Below are 26514 nucleotides of genomic sequence, written 5' to 3'. Positions count from 1 at the left end.
AAGACTTCTTTGAGGTCTCTTGGTATTGTTCCTACGACGTTAAAACTTCTCGTCTTCTCTTCTGGAGAAACATAGGCACCAGTTTGTGGACCACTAACCGGAGTTAAGAAAAACATAAGTCACATCTCCATCAAGAGAGACAGCAGCTTGGAAGGCTTGTGCAATTGAGGGGCACAAGGCAGCTGTTATGGCAGCTTAGAAATCAAGACTTATGTTGGATATCCCAATTCCCTCTCAAGTAACAGGTCTTGAGTTCAAGACTCGTTGGATAGATCTTTGAGGTCTCTTGGTATTGTTCCTGCGACGTTAAAACTTCTTCTCTTCTGGAGAAACATAGGCACCAGTTAGTGGATCATTAACCGGAGTTAAGAAAACCATAAGTCGAATCTCCATCAAGAGAGACAGCAGCTTGGAAGGTTTATGCAACTGAGGGGCACAAGGCAGCTGTTATGGAAGCCTAGAAATCAAGACTTATGTTGTACCTACCGGCACTTTCCTTAGAGGGACAAAACTTTACTAAATTTATGTTCAAGAGGTATGTCACCTTTGATATACCTTGCACATTTCAAGTATATGCTCCAACTTCCTGGACAACATACTTTACAAAAGTCAGCAGCCTGACCACCCTCTCTTAAGCCCCTTTAAATTAGCTTAAGAGGTAAAACGTATGGAGAAAGCCAAAACGCCATGCTAAAAACATCTTTTACTAAATGCCACACAGGAAAAATGCTTAAGCAAAATATTTCTGTTGGAGACACTAGATGCTCAGCGGATATCAACTAAAACGGCCAAAATATATTCAAAATCTAACGTAATCTCTGTCCATTTTAAAATGCAAAATTTTCAGTGTGCTCTCAATTCGAAGGAAATTTCACCTGAATCTCAGGATCTGCTACCACATATCTCTTCAATAGCCTGTCTCCAAAAGCTCTCGACAAAGCTAACACGCCCCCAACCCGCCAAGTGCCTGCAGTTTCAAGCATGAACGCGATACCCAAAAACCCGATGATATAACACAGCATACCCCATAATGACACAGAATCACAAAAGAGTCACAAGCCAACCTCCCCACATAACGACTCCTCCAGCGTCCTCAATTCGCTTCCGCTCATCTTGCCTATCTGGCTTGTGATCAATGGAAAGCTGAACAGCTGCAAAAGAAACCCGTACCACATTCATAAATTATAGATAATTCCAGTCAGCAATTTGACATACTATCAGGGCAGATATGAGAAAGGAGCTGAGACAAGTAACAGACAAGCTAAAAAACCTCTGGCTTGAAAGTATAAAACTCAAATTCTTCTGCCTTTGTTCTTCAGGGACACACACTGCTTTCCACAAATACATTGCAATCTTCAAGCTTTCATAGCCAGTCCTGACAGTCATTTTGGAGTCTCACATTGACTATTTTCAGTTTGAATGCCAGCTTGGTAACTCTTTTGGGTTTTGGGACTGGGCTAAAATTACAATTTTTGTAGGTTTTTCCTCACACTGATCCGTAATTGTTAATAAAGAGATAGGGTGTGTGTGTGTGTGTGTGTTACTATAAAAAAAAAAAGTGTGTATGTGTGTGTGTGTGTGCGTGTGTGTGTTACTGTAAAAAAAAAGTGTGTGTGTGTGTGTGTGTGTGTGTGTGTGTGTGTGATGCTTGATCCTCTTATCAAGCTCGCCTTGACCGCTGGAATCTTTTTCACAGACAGCACTGTGATACTTTTGTATGTGATATGAGGGTCGACTACACTTTATGCCTTTCGGATCATGCTCCTACATGTTTGGCTTTAAACTTTGGCCCATATACGGAGGTTGCTTCTTTGCCTAGGAAACGACTTTTACATGTCAATAATGCATATCTGAAGCATGATGTTTTCCGTGCTAATTCCTCGACCGTTTTGGAAACTGAACTTAATGCATTGATTTCAGCCTGTACTACTATACGGCATAACGATGAGCGGAAATTGGCTAAATGGAAGATGAGTGCAAGGCAGCATGCTTTTGTTGATAAAGGATGTGCTTCCAAACAGTTTCAAGGACTTACATCGTTCTCGTCGCTCTCAGGACATCAAATGAGTTAAGCTTTCCTCTAGCGAGTGAACATCTTCCTCCCGACAGTTGGCAGAGGCTTTGGTTGCGCACTATGGAAAGATCTTTGAAGCACCACCCCCTCTTACTCATGAAGCTAGACAGGCACCCAATCTATTTCTGTCACATGTTACTCCAGTTATCTTTGTACAACAAGCACAACATTTGGAGGTTGCGTTCACTGAGGCAGAGTTGCATGCAAGTCTTCGAGACCTAGGAAGATGGAAATCTCTAGGTTGGGACGTGCTTACTGTTGAGTTCTTCTTCTCCTTTTGGGAATACCTTAAGGAACCTTAATTGGTAATGATGAATATGGCTTGGGAGAAGCACGATGTACCCCTTTCTTGGAAGGAGGGGCTGCTCAAGGTATTGCCAAAGCATGTCTTTTGTGATCAATTTTCCCATTGACGGCCTATCACCCTTATGCCGGTATTCTATAAATTGATGGCCAAAATGATAGTCAGCCGTGTTAAGGATTGCCTGCATGAAGAACTGCATCAATCCAAGTATGGTTTCATACCTCGCCGGCACGTCACTGACAATCTGGCGAATGTCATCATAGGCATGGAAAATGCGAAAATACACTCAGCAGGATGTGTTGGTTATGCAAGTTGATATTGAAAAAGCTTTTGATATTGTTTTATGGGATTATATCACAGAAACAATGCAAAGGCTGGGATTTGGGCCGAAAATTTCGAAGGTTGTCTTCCTCCTATATGCTCAGAGCACTTCTGCAGGTCTATTGGGTGATTCTATCACGGATGCTTGGAATCTAGGGCGTTCGGTCAAACAAGGGTGTCCGGTTAGTGCTTTGCTTTATGCAATTGCTTCGCACCCCTTGTTGTTACATCTTGAGGCCCTCACTTCCTCGGGATAACGCTCCGCTTATTGTACTTTTTTTACTCTGCGTTTTCCTTGTTTTGAGGTTTCCCACTTGTAAATTAAATCATGATTTACAAAAAAAAAAAAAAAAGTGTGTGTGTGTATGTGTACGCGCACGCACCGGTCAGAGATCTTATTTTGCGGGGTACTTGTTGATAGCTTATGCAGGCAATGCCAATTACTCAGGAGTGCCTATGCTTGTTTGGCATTAATTACAGCCAACTGGTGCTTACAATGACCCAAATGGAACATGGATAGTGGTTCAATGTATTGTTAATGGGGAAGTCTTCGAATTTGGAGGGGTATATGCTTTCACGGCCTCTATTGATCGTGCAAGGTTATGGAATGATATCTCCTCGTATTGTTGGCGTTTTGATACGTTTCTTTGTGGAGATTTTAACAATGCGCCAACCACTACAGACAATACTACTAGCCAGTCACACATGTTACATATGGAATGTCAAGCATTGACTCCCTTTTACCAGGCAGCCAGAACATCACTGACATAAGAATCCTTAGAAATAATATCCAAACCCAACCATAGCAGGCATATTGTCCAAGGAAATAAATAAGATTGTGCACTTTTTGCAGTACCAAGGATGATTTAGCATCAGCATCATCACCCCCTCTAGCTTCATAGCCATCACGAAGAACCGTGTACCTATACCATTAGAGGAATTTTTACCTGGGATTTCAGCTTGATCATGGGAAACAGCTTTAGCCTGTAAATCTTCATCCACAGCACCCATAGGAAAACCACCCTTCAAAGCCTCAACATTCATCAGAACTGTAGGAGTTACCTCCTCATGCATCCCCTGTATAAGCATAGAAGAAGAATCCACATGGATAACTTGTTCACAACCAACATATCTAGACAATCTTCAAACTCATCAATGTCGTCCTCTGCTTTCTCATCTGCATCATGCTACTTAACAACCCATCATAATATTGCAAAGGTTCTTCTGGCCACCCCTCTGAAGGATACATGCATCAGAAAGCTATTCTATACTGTTTTTTTTTTTTTTTTCGAGAAAAAGATCCTTCTTTTAGTTAATGAAAATTGCCCATAGGGCTACAACCACCTCTGCAAGAGAGGGCTACAACAAGCATGATGGGGAGACTCTCCCAATGAAAAAACAGCATATACACAATGAGGCTAAATCAGGAGATGGGAGGAGGGAAGAGCCACACAGGTGGACAGTAGTGCCATCTGAGCACCCCCTGGACTATGGTGTAGAAAGGCCCAGGGCGCCAGAGTTGAAGAAAAGCCTCGCGGCGCTCCCGCATGCGGTCAGAGCTGCACTGTAGTCGTGTAGTCCCTCAAGCTGTCCTCTGAGAGTATGGATCAGCTCTAGCCAAAAGTCACAAACAGTCTCTGTTGGTGGCACAGGGCGAGGCTGAAAGATGCGGAAACAGCGGGCCCGCCAGATGAACCAAAGTGTCAGGCCACTGATGAGCTCCCAACACTCCTCTCTCTCACTGCACCACTCCTGTGGAGTAAGCTCTGTAGCAGGCTGGAGTGTAGGTCGCCCCCCCTGCATCACTATCATCCTGCTAGTGGAAGATAGCTCAAACTGAAGTGCCGGGCCCGTGAGGGTGGACCAAGCCGCTGCCCCCCAAGTGTACTGTCGAGCCGTGGAAAGAGCAGGCATCAGCCGAAGAACTCGTAGCCACACCTGCTAGGCCGAGGGACAGTCCCAAAGACAGTGACGCTGACTCTCCACCAAATGGTCACAACCTGCACATGTGGCCGAGAGACCACTATGCACTAGCCAACTCCCTACTGCTGTGGCTCTATGTGCGACCAGCCACTGAAACAAGGTGACTCGCCTCGGCTGTCTGGAGTCCCACAACCTCGCCCAAAAGTCTGCCAAGAACTCGACTGTGAGACCCTCCTCCTGCCCACGGTAGTTTTTGTACGTCGAACGGAACCTCTCGTTCCGTCCGGCCGGACCCGTCCCGTCCCGTGCGTTCCGTCCGGTGACTTTTTTCGGCAGTTTATGACCGTTGGCAGCTTTTTGACCGTTTTGCAACGTCCAGTTTGTAGGCCTTTTGGAACCGTTTGCGGGCAGTTTTGAAGCCAAATGCCATGCTTATTGCCCATGGGCCATTGGCACATTGCCATGCTTATTGCCCAAGGGCCAATGCCCATTGCTCAAATGTCAAGCCTCACATGCTCTTCCTCTCCTATTTAAGCAACCCTTTCCCTTTGTTATACAACTACAAGCTACAAGCTTTAGCCCTAAGCCTCTCAATGCTCTACCCTCTCATCTCCATGTGCTTCCATTGAAGCTTCAAGCTCTCAAGCTCTCGAGTCTCCATTGGGTCTACCATCTCTCTCCTTCAAGCTCCCTTGGGTGACACCGTGACGGGTCTCTCCTTCAAGCTTCCTTGGGTCTCTCTCTCTCTCTCTCTCTCTCTCTCTCTCTCTCTCTCTCTCTCTCTCTCTCTCTCTCTCTCTCTCTCTCTCTCTCTCTCTCTCTCTCTAATCTATTGATACATCATACATCATACTAGTAGCTACTAGCTACATACTACATAATGCCGCCTCCTCTTCATGAAGCCTTTGAGAAGCATTGCCGATATTTTGAGCGGGTGGGGGGCAAGCAAAACTCTTGCAAGTGGTGGTGCAAATATTGCCCAAAAGCTATGACCTCTTCCGTCACCCGTCTCATCATCCACTTGACAAAGATGGGAGGACAAGCGGGGCCATGTCCTAATATCCCCGAAGATATCCTTGCGGAATGCAAGAGAAAGTATCTTCCATTGAAGACACGCAAGGGTAGAGTCACCTCGGATGAGTTCTTGTCGCCGGATGTTGATAGCTCCGATTCGGAGGAAGAGGCCTCTCCAACTATGTCCATGGCTACCGGTGCCACCGCGGCCTCATGTGATGGTAGTGCCTCCTCCAAGAAGTCCAAGAAGTCCAAGGGGTCTTCAAGTGATGGTGGCCGGCCTCCGAAGATGGCAAAGCAAACTTCTCTTGCGAAATCGGTGGGTGGATGCTCCGGCCCCTTGTCTTTCCTCAAGGAGAGACAAAGAATCGCGGAAATAGAGATTGCCCGCACGGTGATTGAATGCAATCTCTCCTTCAACATTCTTCGGTTGGAGCGATGGAAGAGGATGATCATAGCAATTGCGGCCGTTGGTCCATGCGAAGGGTGGACGGGTGTGTCATACCATGACATGAGAACAAAGAAGCTTGATGAAGAGAGGGCAAGGATTGACAAGTCACTTGAGCCCGTACGTGCGGGTTGGGCAAAGTATGGATGCTCTATCCTCTCCGACGGATAGAGCGACCGCAAGAAGAGGGGCATCATCAACATTCTTGTTTCTTGTCCTCTTGGCACGTACTTCTTACGGGCGGTGGATGCGGGTTCGAGAGGGAAGAAAGTGACCGGGGCATTCATTTGGAAGCACATCCGCCAAGCCATTCTTGAGGTAAAACCGTAAATCGAGCCTTTATGTCTTGTGCAATTGCCAATGAGTCCTATGTTTTAATTTTTAAGTTTTAACTCTTCTTGTCACAAATGCCTCTTGTGTAGGTTGGTGCGGAGCATGTCGTGCAAGTGATTACCGACAATGCTTCAAATTGCAAGGCAATGAGTAAGAGGCTAGAGAAGGAATTTCCATCCATAGTATGGACTCCATGTGCCTCTCATTGCCTTGACCTTCTCTTTGAAGACATAGGGGAGCTAGGTTGGGTGAAAGATATCCTCAACCAAGCACTCTCCATCATCAATTTCATCAACGGCAAAGTGAGGGTGCTTGCCATTTACCGCACCTACTCCGACCTTGAGTTGAAGAAGCCATCGGCCACTCGCTTTGCTGCCATGTGGCTACTTCTAGAGCGGCTCTATGATGTGCAAAACAAAATACAAAAGACCATGGTCTCCGATGAGTTTAAGGAGTGGATGAATGGAGAGTCCACCACTTCCCAACAAGATGCAAAAGCCATCCAACGGCTTTGCTTGCGGGAGGAGTTTTGGCAAGAAATTAAGGGTCTTGTCGTTGCGATCTTGCCCTTGTACAAGGCTCTCCGCATGACCGACATGGAAGGGGCAACTATTGGGCTTCTATGGCACTTCATGGAGGAAGCTTACAAGGAGATTGAGAAGTCTACAATCCTAGATGGGGCTCCCGATGGAACACGGTATAACTACATATTTATTATTACATATGTCATTCTCTATATATTTAAATTCTACATGCTTGTTTCTCTACTTAGTACATTTCCTCTCTCTTCTTGTAGTGATTACCTCGAGGACTCTCCCAAGAGAGACGACATTCTCCTCCTAATCACAAAGCGGTGGGAGAGAGCTTTGGCTATCAACTGCCTACTCTCAAACGACTTGCTTTGAGGGTTCTTGGCCAAGTAAGCGACAAGCCTCAACCTTTTACATTTTATGCTTAATCTCTTCAACTATAGTCTCTTATAGGTTATGCCTCTCTTGATGTGTTTAGGATTGCTCATCGGGAGCATGTGAGCGTAATTGGTCCGCATACTCCCTCATCCACACCAAAATCCGAAACAAGCTCTCAACGAAGCAATTAGAGCGACTTATCTATTGTCGCTCCAATTTACGCATGTTGCGCTCTATGCATGAGATGCCTATGGCTCGACAGGTATAAATTATAAATTATAATCACTACTCACTCCATTTTCTATACTCTAGAGTCTAGTCTTTAATTAGTTTGAATATACTAATTATGTTTTCATTGTCCAATGTTGTAAATGTCAAATAGGTCAACGTGGATGAGCTCACACTTACGATTGACACACTAAAGAGTGTCAATAAAGAGCAAGACCCTAAGGAGCAAATGATTTTTCGTGAGCTCTACTTGGAGCTTGAGGAGATTGATCGCCGGGTTTCTCGCACACGATCACGCAAGAAGGTCGTCATCCATGGAGTTACATCGGCTACAAGAGGCAGAGGTGCCAGGGCTACAAGAGGTAGAGGCAAAGCATCAACAACACCCACGGAGGCTCCTAGGACCTATGTGCGGCGAGGCTCCGGAAGCGGCTCTTGTGCGGCGGCCATCACTTCCGAGGATAGAGAGCCTCGAGAGCCAGAGTATGATGATGAAGGCAACCTCATTAGTGATGGAGATTATGAGCCGTCATCCTTCGACTCTTGTGAGGAAGAGGATGATGTTGATGAGCAAGGCTCAGAAGAGGAAGATGAGGAAGATGATGAGAGCACTAGTGACTAGTGACTTTACTATTTAGTCTCTCTATTATGGTGTGCCACTTTTTGAGTACTTTGTAGCCCTTGCCACTTGGTCCCCCCACTTTTTTGTATCCCTTGCCACTTTTTGAGTACTTTGTAGCCCTTGCCACTTGGTCTCTACTTATCAAATTTCAATGATCATTTTGGTTTATGTAATGCTCATTCTCTTTAGTCTTTGAGTCTTGACTCTTTACATTGTACTATGTACTATGTAGTATTGTAACTACTAACTTGTAATCTATACAAATGTCAAGTTTCTATAAATAAGTATTAAGGCCTAAGCCTTAGGCCCTTAGACTTGAGAATTATTTGTTTTTTTAAATTTGAACGTACATAACGTCATCGTACATCATAATTTTTTTTAGTTCGTTTAGTACCGCACATCATCGTACGCGTACAAAACGTACAGGACCGTACGAGACTTCTATGCTCCTACCAATGACGTGCTGCAGCGGGGAGGGCCTCTCTCTGTGCTGCTAGTATATGACGTCCCAGTCGAACAGTGTACTGAAGGAATGGGACTCCTGGGTGGTCTGCAGAAGAGAAGGGGTCCCTCCATAGCCACTCACCAGGATCCCACTGTACTCATGCCAACGGACAACACTCCCAAGCCCATAGCCTCCAGTGTCCTGTCTCAAGAACTCCTGGGTCAGGGTCTATGACGCAGGTCCGCCCACAGATGCCCACTACTCGGATCCTCTGAAAACAGCACTCTGCTACCTGCGGGGCCTCTACTGCAACTCGCTGTAGTCGTCCCCCACCCTGAAGCTCGAAGAACAGGGCTGAGACAGACTCTGAGCAAGCCCTGACTGAAATGAGAACCTCCAGTCATGTGAAGGCTCCCATCCACCGGGGTGCTACTGGCTCGAGAGGCGTGAGCCACTCAGCTCGAACTGACTCTGAGATGTCCTGACACATGCTCTGCACCCCTCTCATGCCCTCTAGCTGGAAACCCTACACCTCCTCTGACAAACCTGTGAACTCTAGCCAGTCACCTACAGAGCGCGCTGGACCTGCTGCCATGGGACCCCAAGAAACATGAGGCCGACTACCAACCAAGTGGCCTCTCTGAGTGCTAACCATGGGGTTCCAAACGAGGGGCTGCCGTAGGCGCTCCTCCGTGCACGTCGGCTGTCTCTGCTCTAGGCCACGCCGTAAGAGCTCCCAAGTCGAAGCAAACTCACAGTGAAGAGGTCCTCCAGTCTCCTGCTCAAACCAACTCGGCGCAACTCTGTAAAGATCCATCTGGTCGAAGGTTGCCAAGGGCCTCTTGACTGAGGCACCCTGGCACGAAGCCTCTGCAGCAAGAACTCCTTCCAGGGCTCCTCTCCTGGAAGAAGTCCTCTGACTACGAACTTCCCAAGAAGGGTTCTGCTCTACTGTGCTGGATCAATGATCCCAAGCCCTCCCTGAGAACAAGGAAGTGTGATGACCGACCAAGCCACCTTGGCTCGGGCAATCTGAGTGTCACGTCCTGACCAACGGAAGTTCCTTATCAGCCTCTCTACCTGGCTGATACAAGAACTCGAGAAAATCCAGCAAGAAGTGATGTACCACATAGTTGCCAACAACACCTGGTTGGCAACTACTACTCTACCAGCCAACGAAAGTCGTGCTAAGCTCCAATGTAACAGCTTTCTCCTGATGGACAGGAGAAGAGGAGCAATCTGTTGCTGGGGGGACAAGTCCAAACCAACCTGACAACCCAAGTACCGAACTGCAGTCCCTGGGGGAATCCACCTAAAACCCTCTCTTGGCATCCAATCTGGCACAGGAGCACTGCCAACCGAGAAAGCCACTGTCTTTCTCCAGTTGATCAGTACGCACGATGCACAACAGAAGGTCTCCAAAGCCTGCTCACATCTGTGCAGATTGGCCTCCAGGCCCTCTAAGTACAAGGCTGAGTCATCGGCAAACTAAGCGTCCAGTGACTCATCTCCCCGAATAGGGAGTGCTAAGCCCCTCAGACCAACCTGCTGTGACACCAAAAATCTGCTCATCGCCTCCGTATAGAACAGAAAGAGAAAGGGGGCAAGAGGACAACCCTGTCTGATCGAGCGTGTGAGCATGAAGCGCTCACCTCTACCTCCTCCCAAAAGCACCTGACTGTGAGCCTGTCTGTACAAAGCTGACACCCCTCTGATCCAAGCATCTGAGAAGCCCATCCTGCGTAGAGTACCCTCTAGAAAGTCCCAGTCAACTCTGTCGTATGCCTTCTCAAAATTGAGAAGGAGAATCACAAGGTCCTCCCCATGGAGCCGTGCCAGGGCAGAAGCCTCCCAGAAAGTGAAGATGTTGTCAAGGATACTGCGTTCCTTGACAAAACCTGTCTGAGTCCCATGTATCTGGCTCTCCAAAAGTGGCTAAATCCTCAAACTCAGAGCCTTGGCAAGAATTTTGTAGGCTGAGTTGAGGATGGTGATGGGGCACCACTGTCGAATCTCATCGAAGGAGCCACCCTCCTTTGGAATGAGGTAAATCAGGCCCTCACTCATGCTATCAGGCATCACTCCTGTGTGCAAAATGTACTGAAAGGCACTACCCAGATCTGGGCCAAGCAAGTCCCAGTACTCCAAGAAAAAGCTGGGAGTCAGCCCATCCTCACCTGGACAGCTACCACGAGGGAGGGCCCTAAGAGCCGTGTGCAGCTCCTCAAGCTGAAGTGGCATCTCTAGCCTCTGGCGCATCTCCTCAGTCACAAGACAAGGCATCCCTGCCCAAACCTGCTCCCTGCATGCATCCTGCCGCTCTGACAGGGGCTCAGCCGACAGTAACTCACGGTAAAAGTCAGTAGCAACTGCACGCATATCCTCGAGCTCACAAACAACTGACCCATCGGGTCTCCTCAACTGATTGACCTTGGCATGCGAGTGCCGAGGTCCCACTGTCTCAAAAAAAGCACCTGTCACTCTGTCACCCACCTGAGTCCACTGAGATGCCTGTCGGTGAAAGGCAAACTCATGACGCCTCTCCTCTGTGCTAGCAAGCTCCTGTCGAGCCTGCTGTAACTGCTCCTCCAACCATGGACTGTCTGGATGCTGCTCCTGCATCCTCTGTAGTGAAGCAATGCCTCGTCTGAGACGTTGCTCCTCCTCTCTCGCTGCAGCCCGGCGAGCCAGAGACTCCTGGAGAAAAAAGTGGCTAAGCTGAGCTAGGCCTAAGGCCACTCTGTCTGCAGGTAGAACCTTGGCTGTCCATGCCCTCTGTCCAGAGAGCCTCTACCCTCTCTCTGAGTGTTGAGTCCAACAAGACCCGCTCTGGGATGCGAAGCATCGTGCTCCCACTCCTCTGCCTGTCTGCCACTGTGAGGATCACTGGTGCATGGTCCGAGAAGGATGTCCCTGCCAGGATGCCCACTGATCCCCCTAAGTCACTGAAGTGGTCACTAGTGTAGAAGCGATCTATCCGCGATAGATTCACTCCTCCCACTCTGCGGTCCGATCTAGAGAAGGCAAGACTGGCTGGAGGCCTCACAAAGCCAGAGTGCTGCCATGTATCCGAGACCCTCAAAGTCATACACAACCTCTCCCAAGCTGCTAACTCGACTCCATGCACAGTAGCATGGTTGCCTCCAATCCTGTCAGAAGGGTCCTCCAACATGTTGAAGTCCCCTCCTACACACCAATGGTCAGCCTCCGGCAAAGACTCAACAATCTGTGACCAAAACTCTGCACGAGCACTCGCCACATTGGGCGCATAGATGTTCAAGAAGCCCACAAGGCCACCCTGAACCTACATAGTAATCCACTGAGCCCTACATGGCACAATAATCCCTCTGCCCACAATGGCCTGCTGCAATGAATCCACAATAGTCATACATACCCCACCCTGGATGCCTCCAGGTCCAAAAGAAGCTGACCAAAAGGTATCATATCGTCCACGCAAAATCTGACCACATCGCCGAATGCGGCTCACACAGATGGTGCTCCTGAAGCATAAGGAGATCAATCTCTCCTCCCACAAGACAACACTGAAGCTCCTGACGCAATCGGCCCCGCTGTCGCTGAAACTGGGGCCCACCTAGTCCCTGCACGTTCCACGAGACGATCCTCATGGGGAGCAAGAGAGAACAGATGCTGCCGCACCAACAAGACGGGCTATCTTCGAGGCTGGCTTGGATGGGGAGTAATCCGCATCTGAGCGTCCTCTAGATAGGCGAGACTCCAGTGAGTGCCTAGCCCAAGCCCAAGCAGAGCGAGCCGTGCGTAAAGCAACCTCCTCTGTCCAGGAGTCCTCATGAATGTATACATAGCAAGGCAAACACTGCGTATTAGCAAAGAAGTACACCACAATTTGCCTACATCCTGCTGAGTCTGGGGGTGTCACCGCAAACTTGGCCAGTGGCCACAAAGTCTGCAGCAAATCTGTAACTCCAAGTTCTCCCATGTGATGAGAGAACTCGAGAACCTGTGTATGCAACCATCCCAACACTGAGTCGAGGGACCACTCTGTCTCAGCCCTACCAAAGAGGGGGAAGGAGAAACCAACTGCTGAGTCCAAGGCCTCTATCCCCCTAGCGGCGAGGAACAAAGCATGGACCCTGAAGCAGGCTGCCTCGTGGTCTGCTGCGGAATCGCCGAGAAAGCGAGTGAACCCGTAGTCGAAGAAGTCCCAGCGGCGTCGGAGGTCAATGCTCGTCAGACCACGAGGGATAGCTGCAAGGGAAGATATCTGAATCCGCAAAGGGGGCCGCAAGAAGGGCTGACCCTCTCTTGCTAGGCGATTCGTGGCAAAGGCGCTGCCAAGGGATCTCCTAGCCGCCGGCGAGGGACCAGTCTCCTGAGTCGACTATGGAACTGGAGCAGGAGGGGGGGGGGGGGGAGAAGGAGCTGGGGGGAGCGGAGGAGCATAGGAGCGGGTGGGGCGACAGAGGTAGAGGGGCGGGGTGGAGAGGCGACGGGAGCAAAGGGCGGGGGGGAGGGTGAGGAGGAGGAGGGGAACTCTGAAGAGGGAGCGGCTGTCGAGGGTGAAGCGGAGGTGGAGGCTGGCGTAGGGGACTCCTCCTGCTCAAGAGGACCAAAGCGGTTCCCCGTGGGAACCCACTGCTGCTGAGTAGACACCTGAGGGCCACTCTGAGTGCCAGGCGGCGGGCGGGCTGGCAGGGGGCGGCGCAAGTAGACAGGCAGCGCGGGGGTGGGCAGCGGGGCAGAGGGGTAGGGGGGGGAGGCAGCGGGCTGAGGAGGGGGGGGGGGGGGTGCAATGGCGTGCGCAGGTGAAGCAGCAGTAGCGAGCTCGCGTTTTTCCCAAAAGCGTTGTAAGCTCTTTCTTCAACCCGGGGAGCACCTCCTCTGCAATCTACGCGCTGAAGAGTATTCTATACTGTTATAACCATCTCCTTCGGATCTGGCCAAGAAACCATTAATTTTGGCATCTCCTTCTTCTTCTTCTGTGATAACAGCACCAGCAAACAGATTGTTAGTAGCAACCATAGACTCATCGGCATTCTCAGGCTCATCTCGTGTTGGCTCTGGAATCTCTGCCACTTCATCAGTTGTTGTATATATAATAACTTTATTAATGCAGTCATCTGCAGAAAACCTGTTGTCCTGCTCCGCTATAATCCAGATAGATCCATAGACAGGCCCGTAGAGCACTTCGAGTATTGCAATTCTAGTCTATAAACTCCCATTTGTGCTCACTTCATACATACTCTTTTTTAGCATCATTAAGGCATATGTTGGCCCTTTAAAGCCGCATCTGGCATACATAACGCTTAAAACTAGCTTGTTGTCAAGCCCTGATCACTGATCAATAATCAGGTAAGCTTCAATTAAGCACAATGTGCATCCTTCTAGTCTTTTTCTTATCATGGAAGCAGAGCTGCACAATCTTACACAAGAAGCTAGAGAGGCACGCAATCTTTTTCTATCGCATGTTACTTCCATCCTCTCTTACAGCAAGCACAAAATTTGGAAGTTGCGTTCATTGAGGCAGAGCTGCATGCAAGTATACAAGACCTGGGTGGATGGAATCTCCTCGTTGAGACGGGCTTACTGTTGAATTTTTTCTGTCTTTTTGTGACTTCCTTAAGCTCTTGTACATAGTTTTGTGACCTCTGTATAGAGCTTCAAGTTGTTAAATCCACATTTCTTCATAGTGCTTATTTATCTAGGCGTTTGCTCTTTGGGTATGGTTATGTTGATATATGTCCAAATCTTTGTGTGTGTTTAAGCGTTGAAAAGCCATGGGAAGTTTCTCGGATGCCACTTCTGAGATCAAGACTTGTCTGTAAGAGGACTTTACGGAGGCCCGGAAAGCTTAGAATGGACTAGCACATGTTCTCGAAGTGCGTATTCCTGTTCAAGAACTCATGGACCCAGTTGCGCTATATGCTATGAATGCAGTCATCTTGTTTTTCCCGGGGAAATGCCTGTTGGGCAAGATATCGGGCAATGGGTCAATTTTCTTCTCAAACGTAAGTTGTCCGTGGTGTTTATTTTGGTGCTCGTGGATTTTATGAAGTCCTGTTGGCGGATACTAGAGCCAAAAATCTGTTGCTAGAGATGTCTCCACTCTTCTTTCGCACACAGATGACCCATGTTCTGCTCTATTTGCCATTGTTGCATTGGCCTCACCGTGTCTCACTTCTCCTCTATCATCAATCTTGTCTCTTTTGTGGCGAACTCATGCCCACAAAAAAGGTCTGCATTTGCTATCGATGGAGAAACTTTGCACTCCCAAGCGCTTTGGCAGTCTTAATATCTTGGAATTGCATCGACATGTTCTTGCTAGGAAAGCCATGTTGTTGCCCACCCTTGTGCAACAAACTCACAAACTCAGCCCTAGGCTGTTATGATTGCCTGCTTGTGTCGGCATGTTGTTACTTCCTCCTTTGGTCACTGGCAACCATCTCTTTGGGAGGTTATGTTTCGCAAGATGGAAGGACACATTCCTGGATGTCCAGTTACTTCCAGCCTGATTACTGGTTGGAAAGAGGTTACAATCCATTTATCATGGCATGGCCGACACCAGCGAGAAGGGAATTCGCTTCAATTGGAGAGTCTTCATTGGAGTCAAGCATTCTCTCTTACTTTGGTCGACCGTTCACCTCGCCAGGCATACTTTCTCTCTTATCATGGCCTTCTCTCTTACTGTCTCTCAATTGGAGAGTCTTCATTGGAGTCGAGCATTCTCTCTTACTTTGGTCGACCGTTCACCTCGCCAGGCATACTTTCTCTCTTATCGTGGCCTTCGAGTGGTTGGTGGTGTGATTGATGAGGGGGGCTATACATTTTTGTTTCTTCTTGTCGCTCGATGTTTTGAATAGGGTATGCATTATCGTCATCTCTAAAGGAGCTCCAGCACATGCTGATTGATTTTTTGCCCAATTCGCCCTTGGCAGATGGTGCTCGCATGTCTGATTGGTTTTTCCGGGACACGCCCTTTGAGGCTATGTCTGCTAGGCAAGTTCATGCTCTTCTTCCACAGTCCTGAATTGTTGACCACTGTAATGCCCTATGGTCAATGCACAAGTCAGATACTTGGTGGAAGAAGCCACTCTCGGCCCTCTAGAAGAGCCACTTGCCCTTTGGAGGAGCGATTGTTTCTCTGGCGATGCTTGCTTGGAGTTCTCCCGATGGGCTCTTTTCTCAGTGCACGTCATATCTGCTCTTCTCGCTATGTTTGATGGTCAACTGCTAAAGAGACTGGTAGTCACCTGCTTTGGGATTGCTGCATTACTAGAGGTTTTCTCCGCTGCATAGCAGCTAGTATGCGAATCCGTTTCCACTCTATGGTCTTCCACAAAAGGTTTTGGGCTTTTGGCATTCTCTCACCTTCCCTACAGCGATTTGCGATCTTCTTTATGTGGGTCAGATTTTGGGCTTATTGGACATTGTGGCGTCAATGTAACAGATTCATGTTCCTTCGCTTTCATGCAGATCCCTTTCACTTTTTCAAGCTTTCCCTTGGGCAATCTTTACATCTTGCTTGGGGGGTTGGTGATATCACCTCAGAAATGCATCAGCTTTCCTATGAATGCTTTTGGCCCTCTTCCACAAATGAACACTTTTGTGTTTGTACTCTTGTATTTGATCCTTTCTGTGGGTTTTTCTCACCTTGAGGTTTTGCACTTTAAATTAATCCCAAAGATTTACAAAAAAAAGTGTGTGTGAATGTTACACGTTGATATGGACACAACTTGGTTTCGATTTGTTATGCATGTTCAATGTGTCGTCCACGATTATGGCACCAAGTTAAGCAAGAAAAAGATGTGTGTCACAGATTACTGCACTTGGCCAACACTTCCTCTCTTACTCAGACTCAGATGACTGAGTTACTATCTGCTCGCACTATGTTACGACATAATGATGAGAGGAAATTGGCCAATGGCAGACTCGAGCTCGCCATCAGGTTTTTACAAAAAAGGCTGTGCTTCTAAACAATTCTTCCAGTGTTTGCATCATTCTAGGCAGTCTCAAGCTATCAAGAGTATTTAACTTTCATCAGGGGAGTAGATCTCCTCCTTACTGGAGTTGGCAGAGGCCGTGTATTCTCCTTATGGCAAGATCTTTGAGGCTCCTTTACCTCCCACATAAGAAGCTCGCCAAAAGCGCGTCATTTATTTCTATCGCAAGTTATTCCCATTCTTTCGATGTAGTAGGCTCAAGACTTGGAGGTTGTTTTCAGTTAGTTGGAATTGTATGCCAGCTTGCTAGATTTTGGGCCGTTGGAAAGCTCTCGGTTGGGATGGTCTTACTATGGAGGTTTTTCTTGTCATTCTGGTATGACCTAAAGTTGCCACTGCTGTAATAATGATGAAGACGGCCTCGGAGCAGCAGGAATTGCCCTCCTCTTGGAAAGAAGGCCTACTCAAGTTGATACCCAAGCATACACTATGTGAAGAGTTCTCTCCTTGCCAATTACACTCATGCCTGTGGTATATAAATTGATGGCTAAAATGCTTTTAATCGACTCAAGTGCTTTCTGCATGAAGACCTGCATCAATCTCAATATGGTTTCATTCCACGCCGTCAAATTATTGATAACCTGGCAAATGTCATCATTGGCACAGAATATGCGGCCAATACACTCGACAGGATGTATTGGTCATGCAGCTTGACATTGAAAAGGCCTTTAATACTGTTCTTTGAGACTACATTGCAGACAACATGCAACAGTTGGGATTTGGGCCTAAGCTCTTCCATGTCGTATTTTTCTTGTACGCACAGCTCTTCTGTAGGTTTGTTGGATGGATTTCTCACAAACTCTTTGCCTCTGGGACGGTCCGTAAGGCAAGGATGTCCTCTCAGTGCTTTGCTTTATGCAATCGCTACTCACCCCCTCCTTACGTATTTGGATTTTTTGACTTCCACTAGTACATTGCATGGCCTAGCATTACCATTTGGGCAACACTTTGGAGGCTAGGCTTATGCAAATGATTCTTTATTTATGCCTCGCAATCACTATGTGCAGCAAATTATGCATACTCTTCACTTGTTTGGATTGGCGGTAGCCTGCAGGCCTCAAAAGTTGATTTTCATAAATTCAAGTTATTACCTTTGAATGAGTATGATTGGCATAAGCTATTATAGCCAGGGGAGATTGTTCCTCCACACATCATAGTTCGCTATTTGGGTTATCCGCTCGCTTGGAATGCATCAACTGCGCAGAAAATGGATTGGGTTCTCCAACATATGCATCCATGTTAAATTATTAGAAATTGTCCACTTGGCCATTACAAGTCACTGTAACAGGGAATGGGGGGAACACAGCCCAAACGTTCCGAAACGGCGTTCCGGACGAGTCGCGTTCCCGAAACGAAGATGGGAACGGAACGCCGTTTCGGAACGGGGTGTAACCGGAACGTGTTCCGGAATGGGCCGAACATGAGGCGGAATGGCGAAACGCGGGGCGGAACGGGCAAAAGTAGGCATTTGGGGGGAAAAAAGTGGGCTTTTGGGGGCAGATTTAGGGCTGTTCGGGGAACATATTTGGTGCAGTTTGAGGGCAGGTTAGGGGGCAGTTTTGGGGTTGTTTAGGAGTTTGTTTGAGACTAAGTTGAATGGAGGTAATTCAATCCTTACTTTGGGTGGACCGTTCCAGCCCCCCCTCCTCCTCCCCGTTCCAAGTAACTATGCTACAAGTGCGACTCAGGATTGTCCGATGCATTCTCATGGCTTATGTACAGTTTTAGTTACCTTTGTTATCTGGCGCACCTCATCTCACAGAAAGGGTCTCCGACTGTTATCTATGGACAAGTTGTGTTCTCCCAAGCGCCTTGGAGGGCTGAATATTTTGGATTTGCGAGGTCATGTTCTCGCTCAAAAAGCTACGCTATTGCCAGTCTTGGTGGAACAACAACCCTAGACACTCATGGTATAACACGTGTGCGTATATGGTACACCGTCCTTTGGTCATTGGCAGCCAACATATTGGGAAGTCATCGCATTTGGAATGGCATGGTCGACAATCCTCTCTCAGCAATTCCCTTCGATTGGAGAGCCTGCATTGGAGCAAGGCTTTCTCTTCGACTTTGGTCTAGCGGTCTCCTCGCCAAGCCTATTTTCTTTCACAAAAAGGAATATACTAGGAACATCACGTGGTGGATGACACGGGTCATGTTCAGGTGGTGGATGACACGGGTCATGTTCAGGTGGTGGATGACACGGGTCATGTTCTGTTGTTCTTTGATGCCGCATCTCGTTTTCAATTGGGGCTCCATTATTCTCCTCTTTGGCAGGGGATTCGAAGGATGCTTGCTGAACTCTCACCTATTCCTCCTTTGAATGTGGACTCCCGCTCCGGTTTTAATCTTGCTGATACCAGCTGGAATACATTTCAGCCGGCAATGTTTATGCCCTCTTGCAATCTGTTGCGTGGATTGCGCGTCATGGTAATTAGATGTGGTCACTCTCCAAGTCCTCCTTATGGTGGAAACGACATTGTCGAGCATTTGGTAATCACCTCCCTCTGAAGGAACGTATATTTTTGTGGCGTTGCTTGGTGGGAGCTCTACCTGTTGGCAGCCTATTGCATGCATGGCATATTGCACCTTCTCGTTGTTTCAGATGCCATGAAGTTGAGGAGACTGTGCCGCACTTATTGTGGGGTTGTTGCTACTCCACATACTTCGTTCGACAAGTGTCGTTCGGCTCCATTTTCCTTCTGGCACTTTTCACGGATGGTTTTGGCTTTTTGGGGTGCTTCAATCTCTGCAGTCTCAATTTATGGTTTTTTTTTTTTGGTTACGTCAAATTTTGGGTTTTGTAAGCCATTTGGCACCATTGCAACTTCTTAATGTTTCAAGGCACTAATGTTGACCTGTTTCTTTATTTCAAATTGTCGCTTGGTCAAGCGTTGCATTTTGCTTATGATGCTGGGGACATTACTCTTGATGTCTATAGGATTTGCTTTGATTGTTTCTAGCCCTTGGAGCGTGATGGTGCTCCACTTTTTGTATCTCGTCTCTTTCATGGGTAATCCTTGCTTTGAGGTTTCAAACTTGTAAATTATATCAGCAAGATTTACCAAAAAGAAAAGTGTATGCATGTTACCACTTCCGCCTTTGGTCACTGGTAGACCTCCCTCTGGGAGATTGTTCCCTTCAATGTTTTGCCGTCTTCTTCACATGGTCAGATTTTGGGCTCTATGGTCTTTGTGGCATCAATTTTTCGCATGTTCCATCAGCATGATGCAAATCCCTTTCCTTCGTTCAAGATTTCACTTAGAAAATCCTTACATTTTGGCCTTGATGTCAGGGACATATCCCCTGATATCCTACACCTCTCCTATGTTTGCTTTTAGAGCCTTCACATTATAGAACACTTCTATGTTCTTCTCATTGTATCTGATCTTTCTAATGGGTTTTCCTCACCTTGACGTTCCCCACTTGTAAATCAATCAAGAAAGATCTATAGAAAAAGAAAAGTGTGTGCATGCAAGCGGGCTCATTGAACTCCTGTTTCGGTTTTCGTTTTAACTAAGCATATTTTAAAAAAACATTTTAAGGGTAAGAGTTGAAAATTAACCTAAAGAGCCCAGGTCACAAATGCGGCAAGCTCCACTCTAGGAGTGTAACAAACTGCTGACGTGTCGACCTACTGAAGAGCGGAGCTACCGGCCGAGGGGCCTAAACCCTAAAAGGAACAAGCAACAGAAGAAGTGTCACAGAGTGATGACGTGGTTGACCGGGAGCAGAAACCTGCAAACCCTAATTTCTGCCAGAAACCCTAACTGCTGAAACCCTAATTCTGGAAACCCTAACCCTAAAACCTGCAAACCCTAATTTCTGTCAGAAACCCTAACTTCTGAACCCTAATTCTGGAAACCCTAACCCTAAAACCTGCAAACCCTAATTCTGCTGCCAGAAACCCTAAAACTGCAGAAACCCTAACCCTAACCCTAAGGACAGATTTCTGCGTTTTGCGACGTGGCAGGCTGTACGGATTTCCATGATTTACGCTGGCAGCTTTTTTTGGCTTTGCTTTTGAACCAGAAGCTTTTGAGTTTTAAAGGCTTTTTACTATAACTGCTTTTCAGACCAAGGGCCTTTAAATATGAGGCTAGGGCTCATTCTCTGGCATGCTTCAGTACGAAGGTGCAGAGTCTAGAGTACCGGCTTGTACTGTGTTGATGCAATATAAAGAAATACCGAAAGGGGCGCCAAGGTTTGGGGCCAATACTCTCTGGGGTGGAATTCCGCCACTCCGTGTCGCGTGTCGTCTCTCTCTCTCTCTCTCTCTCTCTCTCTCTCTCTCTCTCTCTCTCTCTCTCAGTTCAGTTGTTATTGAAGTGCTAAAAGTCTGTTCAGTCTGTTCTTTTCTATTGGCACGTGGTGCCCGCCTTGTGACAGGGAGGCACTCACAAATGCATTTCGCCTGGGAAAGACAAACTCCCTCGTCCCTGGATAATTTTAAACTCACCCAAATTTGGCCCCAATCCAAGTGAAGGCAGTAGAAGCTTGTGCAAGGGACAACACACACACACACACACACACACACACACACACACACACACACACACACACACTGCATGCACTCTTGCAGACCTGCACATAATGCACCTGCATGCAAGAGCGCACACAAATTTGCCTCAGAAGCTGGTATCAACAAAAAAAAAAAAAATCAACAAACCCGCAAACCAAATGACAAGAGGAAAACTGCACTTTCTGCAAAAAACAAAAAAATAAAGAAGAATGTAGAAAAGATCAAGCTTACAAACAATGGAAAGTTACAAAGAGTAACTAATATTTATCTGAAAAATAGTTGCAAATCTCACCACAAAGTACCTGAGGTGACTTCACTTACACAAGTTGAAACGCTAGCAGAAAAGTTTACATAAACCACTAAGCAATTACCTTCTCCCCTACGCGATAGTACAGCTCTGGAATCTCCTACATTAGCAACTAGAAGGCGGTCCCCCACCAAAATTGCTGTTGAGGCAGTTGAGCCGGCATCACGGCCCTGATTGGCCTGAGCTTCCAAATACTCAGAGTCGGTCTTCTTAAAAGTCTCCTCTGTAAGGAGCTTTCAAAGTTTAGTGTTAACAGTGAGTCACAAATAAAAAATAAAATGGGAAGAGCAGCATACCTATGGCAGTATGTGTGTCACTGACAAACTTGGGATGCTTGATAAGATTAGAAAATAAGTGTTGCTTAACATATTTAGCTGCATCTGCACCAGCGTGGCCTGTTTGAAAAGAATATTGCTTTACTTTCTTAGAATGATAGTTTGCAAAATCTGATTGCATTGGTGACAACACCTCGGTGACGCAAAACCTAACCAAATATGAATGTGCAACTGTCTCTTCTGCAAGCATGCACATGAATGAGTTTGAATTGAAAAGAGGGACTCGTAGCAAGATAAGAGCCAGTATTGTACCATCAAAAACCCCAAAAAATCCTACAACCTGGCCATCAACTTCTGAGAGTTTGGCATAAACGAAATCTTCCATGGAGTTTCTCTGCCCTTGTAAGCTTGAATAACCAAATCTAATTTTCTTATCATCACTGCCAAAACTCAAGCCCACGATCAAAACTCCAAATAAATCAATCTGTATGAGACCGATGATAAATGTAACTTATTGCAAGAGATCAGAAATGTCAACCTGAGACCTCCCCCATGGCTATCAAAGGTGCCGTCACTCATGGTCTGCAATCCCCTTTTTTGACTGCACAGACAAAAAGTCCCTTGATAATGAAAGCCATAAAATCAAGAACAAAAACTCCAAAATGCAAATGCTTTTAATCTCCTGACATGTAATAAACCTACATGTACAAACATACTAGATTAAGATAAGCCCGCTTTATGAATATTTGTTTACACGATATCATATACAGTGAATGTTGGATCATACAGTACACAGGACTCCAACCATGAGCGAGTTCTGGTTACAATGCAAATGATACCCCAAAAAGATCTCCTAAAAAATTTGCATCCACTCGAGCTGATCCTTTTAAAAAGGCTTAATAATATATAGGTGATATACTTGCAAAAGTAATCCTTTTTCCCTCTGTTTCTATTTTTCATCATGTACAACTTGTTGCATTCATTGAAAACCACAACACTCAAAAGCCATGTGACCAGCTGGCAAGAAGCATACAAAGAAACCTATGGACCTTAAAAACTATGACATGACACCAGACTTGCTCACTCTCCGAGGAGAAGTACTCACCAAAGCAACAGACCCATGTGACAGAACCTCTGATTTGGAATTCAATAGAATACATGAGGCGACTGCAGAAGGCTTAACCATTGAAACAAAACATCATGTCACCTACCCTCATGGTTCACCCCTAATTCAACATTTCCTCTATGACATCATGTCTTGTCGCATCTTGCCACCAAGGAAAAAGTCCCCACATGCACTGAGAGGACAGATATCTGTCAAATAATTTCTTAAGAGCCCTTGCATAAGAAAGAGTAGCGGTGCTCAAAATCCTTCTACAACTCGAGCTAGTTGGCAAAGACAAAATCACAACTAAGTCTTTGACGCTTGTCCAAACAAAAAGTGAAAGTCATCACCCTCATTATATTGATAGCCGTTTTTTGGCTTTCCGGAATTGCCATAGTGAGCTACCTCACCTTATCAAAATCACTTAAACATTGTGGTTATCTCCACCTTTACACTATACATAGGTGTGGGTGAGTTAGAGGACTTTCTTAATAACTCCTGAAAACCCTCAGGTAGCTAGTCATTGGGTTAGTTGAGCCAAAAAAATAAATAAAAACAAAAAATAAAAATATTTTATGCCCCATTTGTGTGTGAATATTTTGTTGTATATAGGACCTAAATATAAAGATTTTATTATAATTATTTTGATAATTATTTAAATAAGTTTATCTAGGTGTGCATTATTTACCTAAGCATGTTATATACATTGACTCACCGTTACCATAATTCTCCTACCACTGTACATCCTCTCTATTCTATAAATAAACCTTTTTATCCAAGCCTCTCTAAATTTTAGCATGAACCCACTTTGAAAAAAAATCACAAAAATACATTTTACCTCGTCATTCTCTTTTACTAAATTACCATTTTTTTACATGCATTTTTTCTTTACTTCTTGTAAATAGTCATACATCAATAAAAACAAATGAGGGCCCCTCATTTGATTCCCTATATTATCATATATTTCTTTTTTCCATTTTATATTTATATACAAATGGCACTATTCTAGATTTCATGAATTGTTTGTACATTAACCTGTTTTTTATCATATTTGCAAATAATCCACATCTATACATATGTAAAGGGCATCTCAATTATCAATTTTATTCCATGATGCATGGAGGGGCTCACTCTTGGAGCATTATGCAAATTGAACAAAAGAGGGGGCCACTGAAGACTTTTACCGAGAGGAAAAACAGGCGTCTTGGTGCAATTTTCGGCGTCCATCTCCACTCTGAATTTGAAAATGTAATCAAAAGACAAAATATACCCCTCACTCAAACCTGCACCTTCCATGGCTTCTCTCACCCTCTTCACCATTACCATCCCTCTGACCTCCATAACTCTCATAGGAGCTTCTACATGTACATACATCCTCTCTATGTCTCTCTCTATCATCTCTAAATTACAATTCCTTGTTGCCCCTTCTCTATATAAATAAAATTTAGCATATAAACTATGCTTAATCTTTTCTAATTGGGGATTCTCATCAACCAACATCAGCAATTTCTTTCTGTTGATCAACGTTGACAGCGGCGGCATAAAGAAGAAGAAAACCGGTAGCTATTTTTTACGATTTACACAAGGGTGAGTCCAAACTTCTTCATAGCTTCACCATCACAGAAATTCCCTCACTTCATTCATCCATCCTCCTTCAATCCTTCAACTCATTTTATCCATTGTAAATGTAACGTTAACATTTTAGTGATTCCTAACTACTAACCTACTAACACAAAACATCTTTGACCTAACCTTAAAAGGCACCTCACCTCAAGACTTGTACATATAGTAAAGACTCTCTCTCTCTCTCTCTCTCTCACCTTTATCTATCACCAATAATGCTTTCTCTTGAGCCCACATCTATGACTCAAGCAGAAAAAGAAGGCCCACAATAATTTGACATTTAAAAAAACCATAATCTCAATTTGATTAACTTGTAAATTAGGATTTTCAATAATCTTAAGGACAGGTCTCAACCTATGAATAGACCCCTCTCCTTCTTGTAAATGATCTCCAATATCTCACAAAGCACCCTGTACACGAAGAGAGATTTTGTAACAGACTTGGACACTCAAAGTCGAAGAATCAATCGCGACAGCACCAAATAACCACTTCAAAACAATTCACAGATCACAATAGATTTGCACTGGCCCGGCGGAGTTCCGTGCCTAGAGATATTGGCCCCAAAGACTGACGCCCCTTTCGGTATTTCTTTATGTATTAAATCAATATCAAAGTACAAGAACGGTTAGGGTTTCACTCTCAGACTTTGGGTCCAGATGCTCTACAGAGTGAGCCCTAAACCGTGTATATAAACATTACAAGGGATGCCCAAAAGCAGAGCCCCAAAAGCTTGAAAGCAAAAGCAGATTCTCTCTCTCTCAATGAGAGCAACAAAAAGCAATTATGCCTTTCTCTCTATCTATCTTCCAAAGCGTAGCCAAAAGCTGAGATTTGCGTCGCTCAAAAAACAAAAAAACAAAATCACCTCCGCGATTTCCGGAAATTAGGGTTTTTGGCAAAAATTAGGGTTTGCAAGAATTTTAGGGTTTCTGCTGCCGATAGCCACGTCATTACTTTGTGACATACCCCCTCTTGAAAGCATTGTAATTGACTGCGATTACACCTGCAAAACCAACAAAAGCCATAAACCGTCTTAGCAGACACTGACTGTTAGTATCTACGTACTAGGGACACACATCTTGCACATGTACCAAATCGACAATCACATCACACGACATCACAGGACATCACTAGACCTCACATGACATCCAACATTCATTCGAATCTTAGACCATGATTTATCGGCAATGTAGCTAGCAATCACATCTAGGTCCAATCAGGACCTCATCAATGTCCGATTGACTAACCCCTATTGCAACCATGTCTATTCGAGATCAATCAGACCAAAATGCTGCAGTCATTTCGTCTATCAGTTCCTGCACTCAAAAGAAGTCAAGAACAAATCAGTATCTTTATCAAGAATTCCATTTCATAAAGTCATCCAGCAGAATACTGTCAGCTCTCAGTATCCCTGAAGATCAAAGAGACATCAATGACTTTACTATCAAAATGAAGGTATCTCTTGATAAAGGAGCAGAGTAACTCCCCTCTTGTGCATCCCACTGCACCAGATCTTCGGCCAAGCTGAATTTCCGGGTTCCGTTTGGAGTAGACTATGCTAAACCAAAGCATCGAGGTAAAGTTTCACAATCCGAGGAGTATCTGCTAGGTCCTCCTCCTCCATCCACTTCGCATCAAATGCAGGATCGTTCTTGAACTTAACCAAGAACCGCCTTCGGACTTTACCTTTCTTCGTATCCTTATGTGCCAAAATCTGTTCAGGAACAAGGATCTCCTCGTTTTCTTCCACTTCGGATTGCTCATCAGGCTCCCCATCATCAGGCACATCACCCTTAACAAGTTTGAAGAGACTCACATGCAATGCATTGTGAATCCTCCAAGTATCTGGCAGTTTCAATCGGAAGGAGACATGATTTATCTTTTCAGTAATCTGGAAAGGTCCGTAGTATCACATACTAAGCTTTGGAAAAAGCCTCTCCTTTCCCTTTTTCTTTCATAGGCATGCCTTCTCAAAACGTAAGAGCACCCAATCATCCTCCTTCAGTTTCAAGTCGTGACGATGGCGATCCGCTGTCTTTTTCTGTCGTTCTTGAGACTTCTGCAAAGTCTCGCGAACCTTGGCAAA

At 45.8% G+C, this 26514-nt stretch overlaps 1 protein-coding gene and 1 pseudogene across 4 annotated transcripts in view; one reads left to right on the top strand and one right to left on the bottom strand.

The window, feature by feature from the left end:
• The window catches only part of LOC147444725 (putative protein phosphatase 2C 59), a 58728-nt gene that overhangs the window by 15918 nt on the left and 16296 nt on the right, over nt 1-26514 (bottom strand). For all 3 annotated transcript variants that reach the window (XM_086527268.1, XM_086527270.1, XM_086527269.1), the window contains 6 exons: nt 22239-22301; nt 22013-22140; nt 21722-21820; nt 21490-21648; nt 1065-1151; nt 876-967 (listed from right to left, as the gene is read on the bottom strand). In XM_086527268.1, coding sequence (XP_086383394.1) covers nt 876-967; nt 1065-1151; nt 21490-21648; nt 21722-21820; nt 22013-22140; nt 22239-22301 — 628 coding nt within the window. The remainder of the gene's footprint in view (nt 1-875; nt 968-1064; nt 1152-21489; nt 21649-21721; nt 21821-22012; nt 22141-22238; nt 22302-26514) is intronic.
• On the top strand, nt 3923-7729 carry LOC147444726 (uncharacterized; annotated as a pseudogene). Its single transcript, XR_015190127.1, has 3 exons — nt 3923-6402; nt 6507-7114; nt 7214-7729. The product of XR_015190127.1 is annotated as an uncharacterized LOC147444726 (transcript).

The sequence above is a fragment of the Adiantum capillus-veneris genome, chromosome 13, assembly GCF_014529385.1.
Source record: "Adiantum capillus-veneris isolate H3 chromosome 13, ASM1452938v2, whole genome shotgun sequence".
In the NCBI taxonomy this organism is placed as follows: domain Eukaryota; kingdom Viridiplantae; phylum Streptophyta; class Polypodiopsida; order Polypodiales; family Pteridaceae; genus Adiantum; species Adiantum capillus-veneris.
Note: the sequence above shows the minus strand (reverse complement) of the source record. Positions and strands in the feature narration are given on the sequence as shown.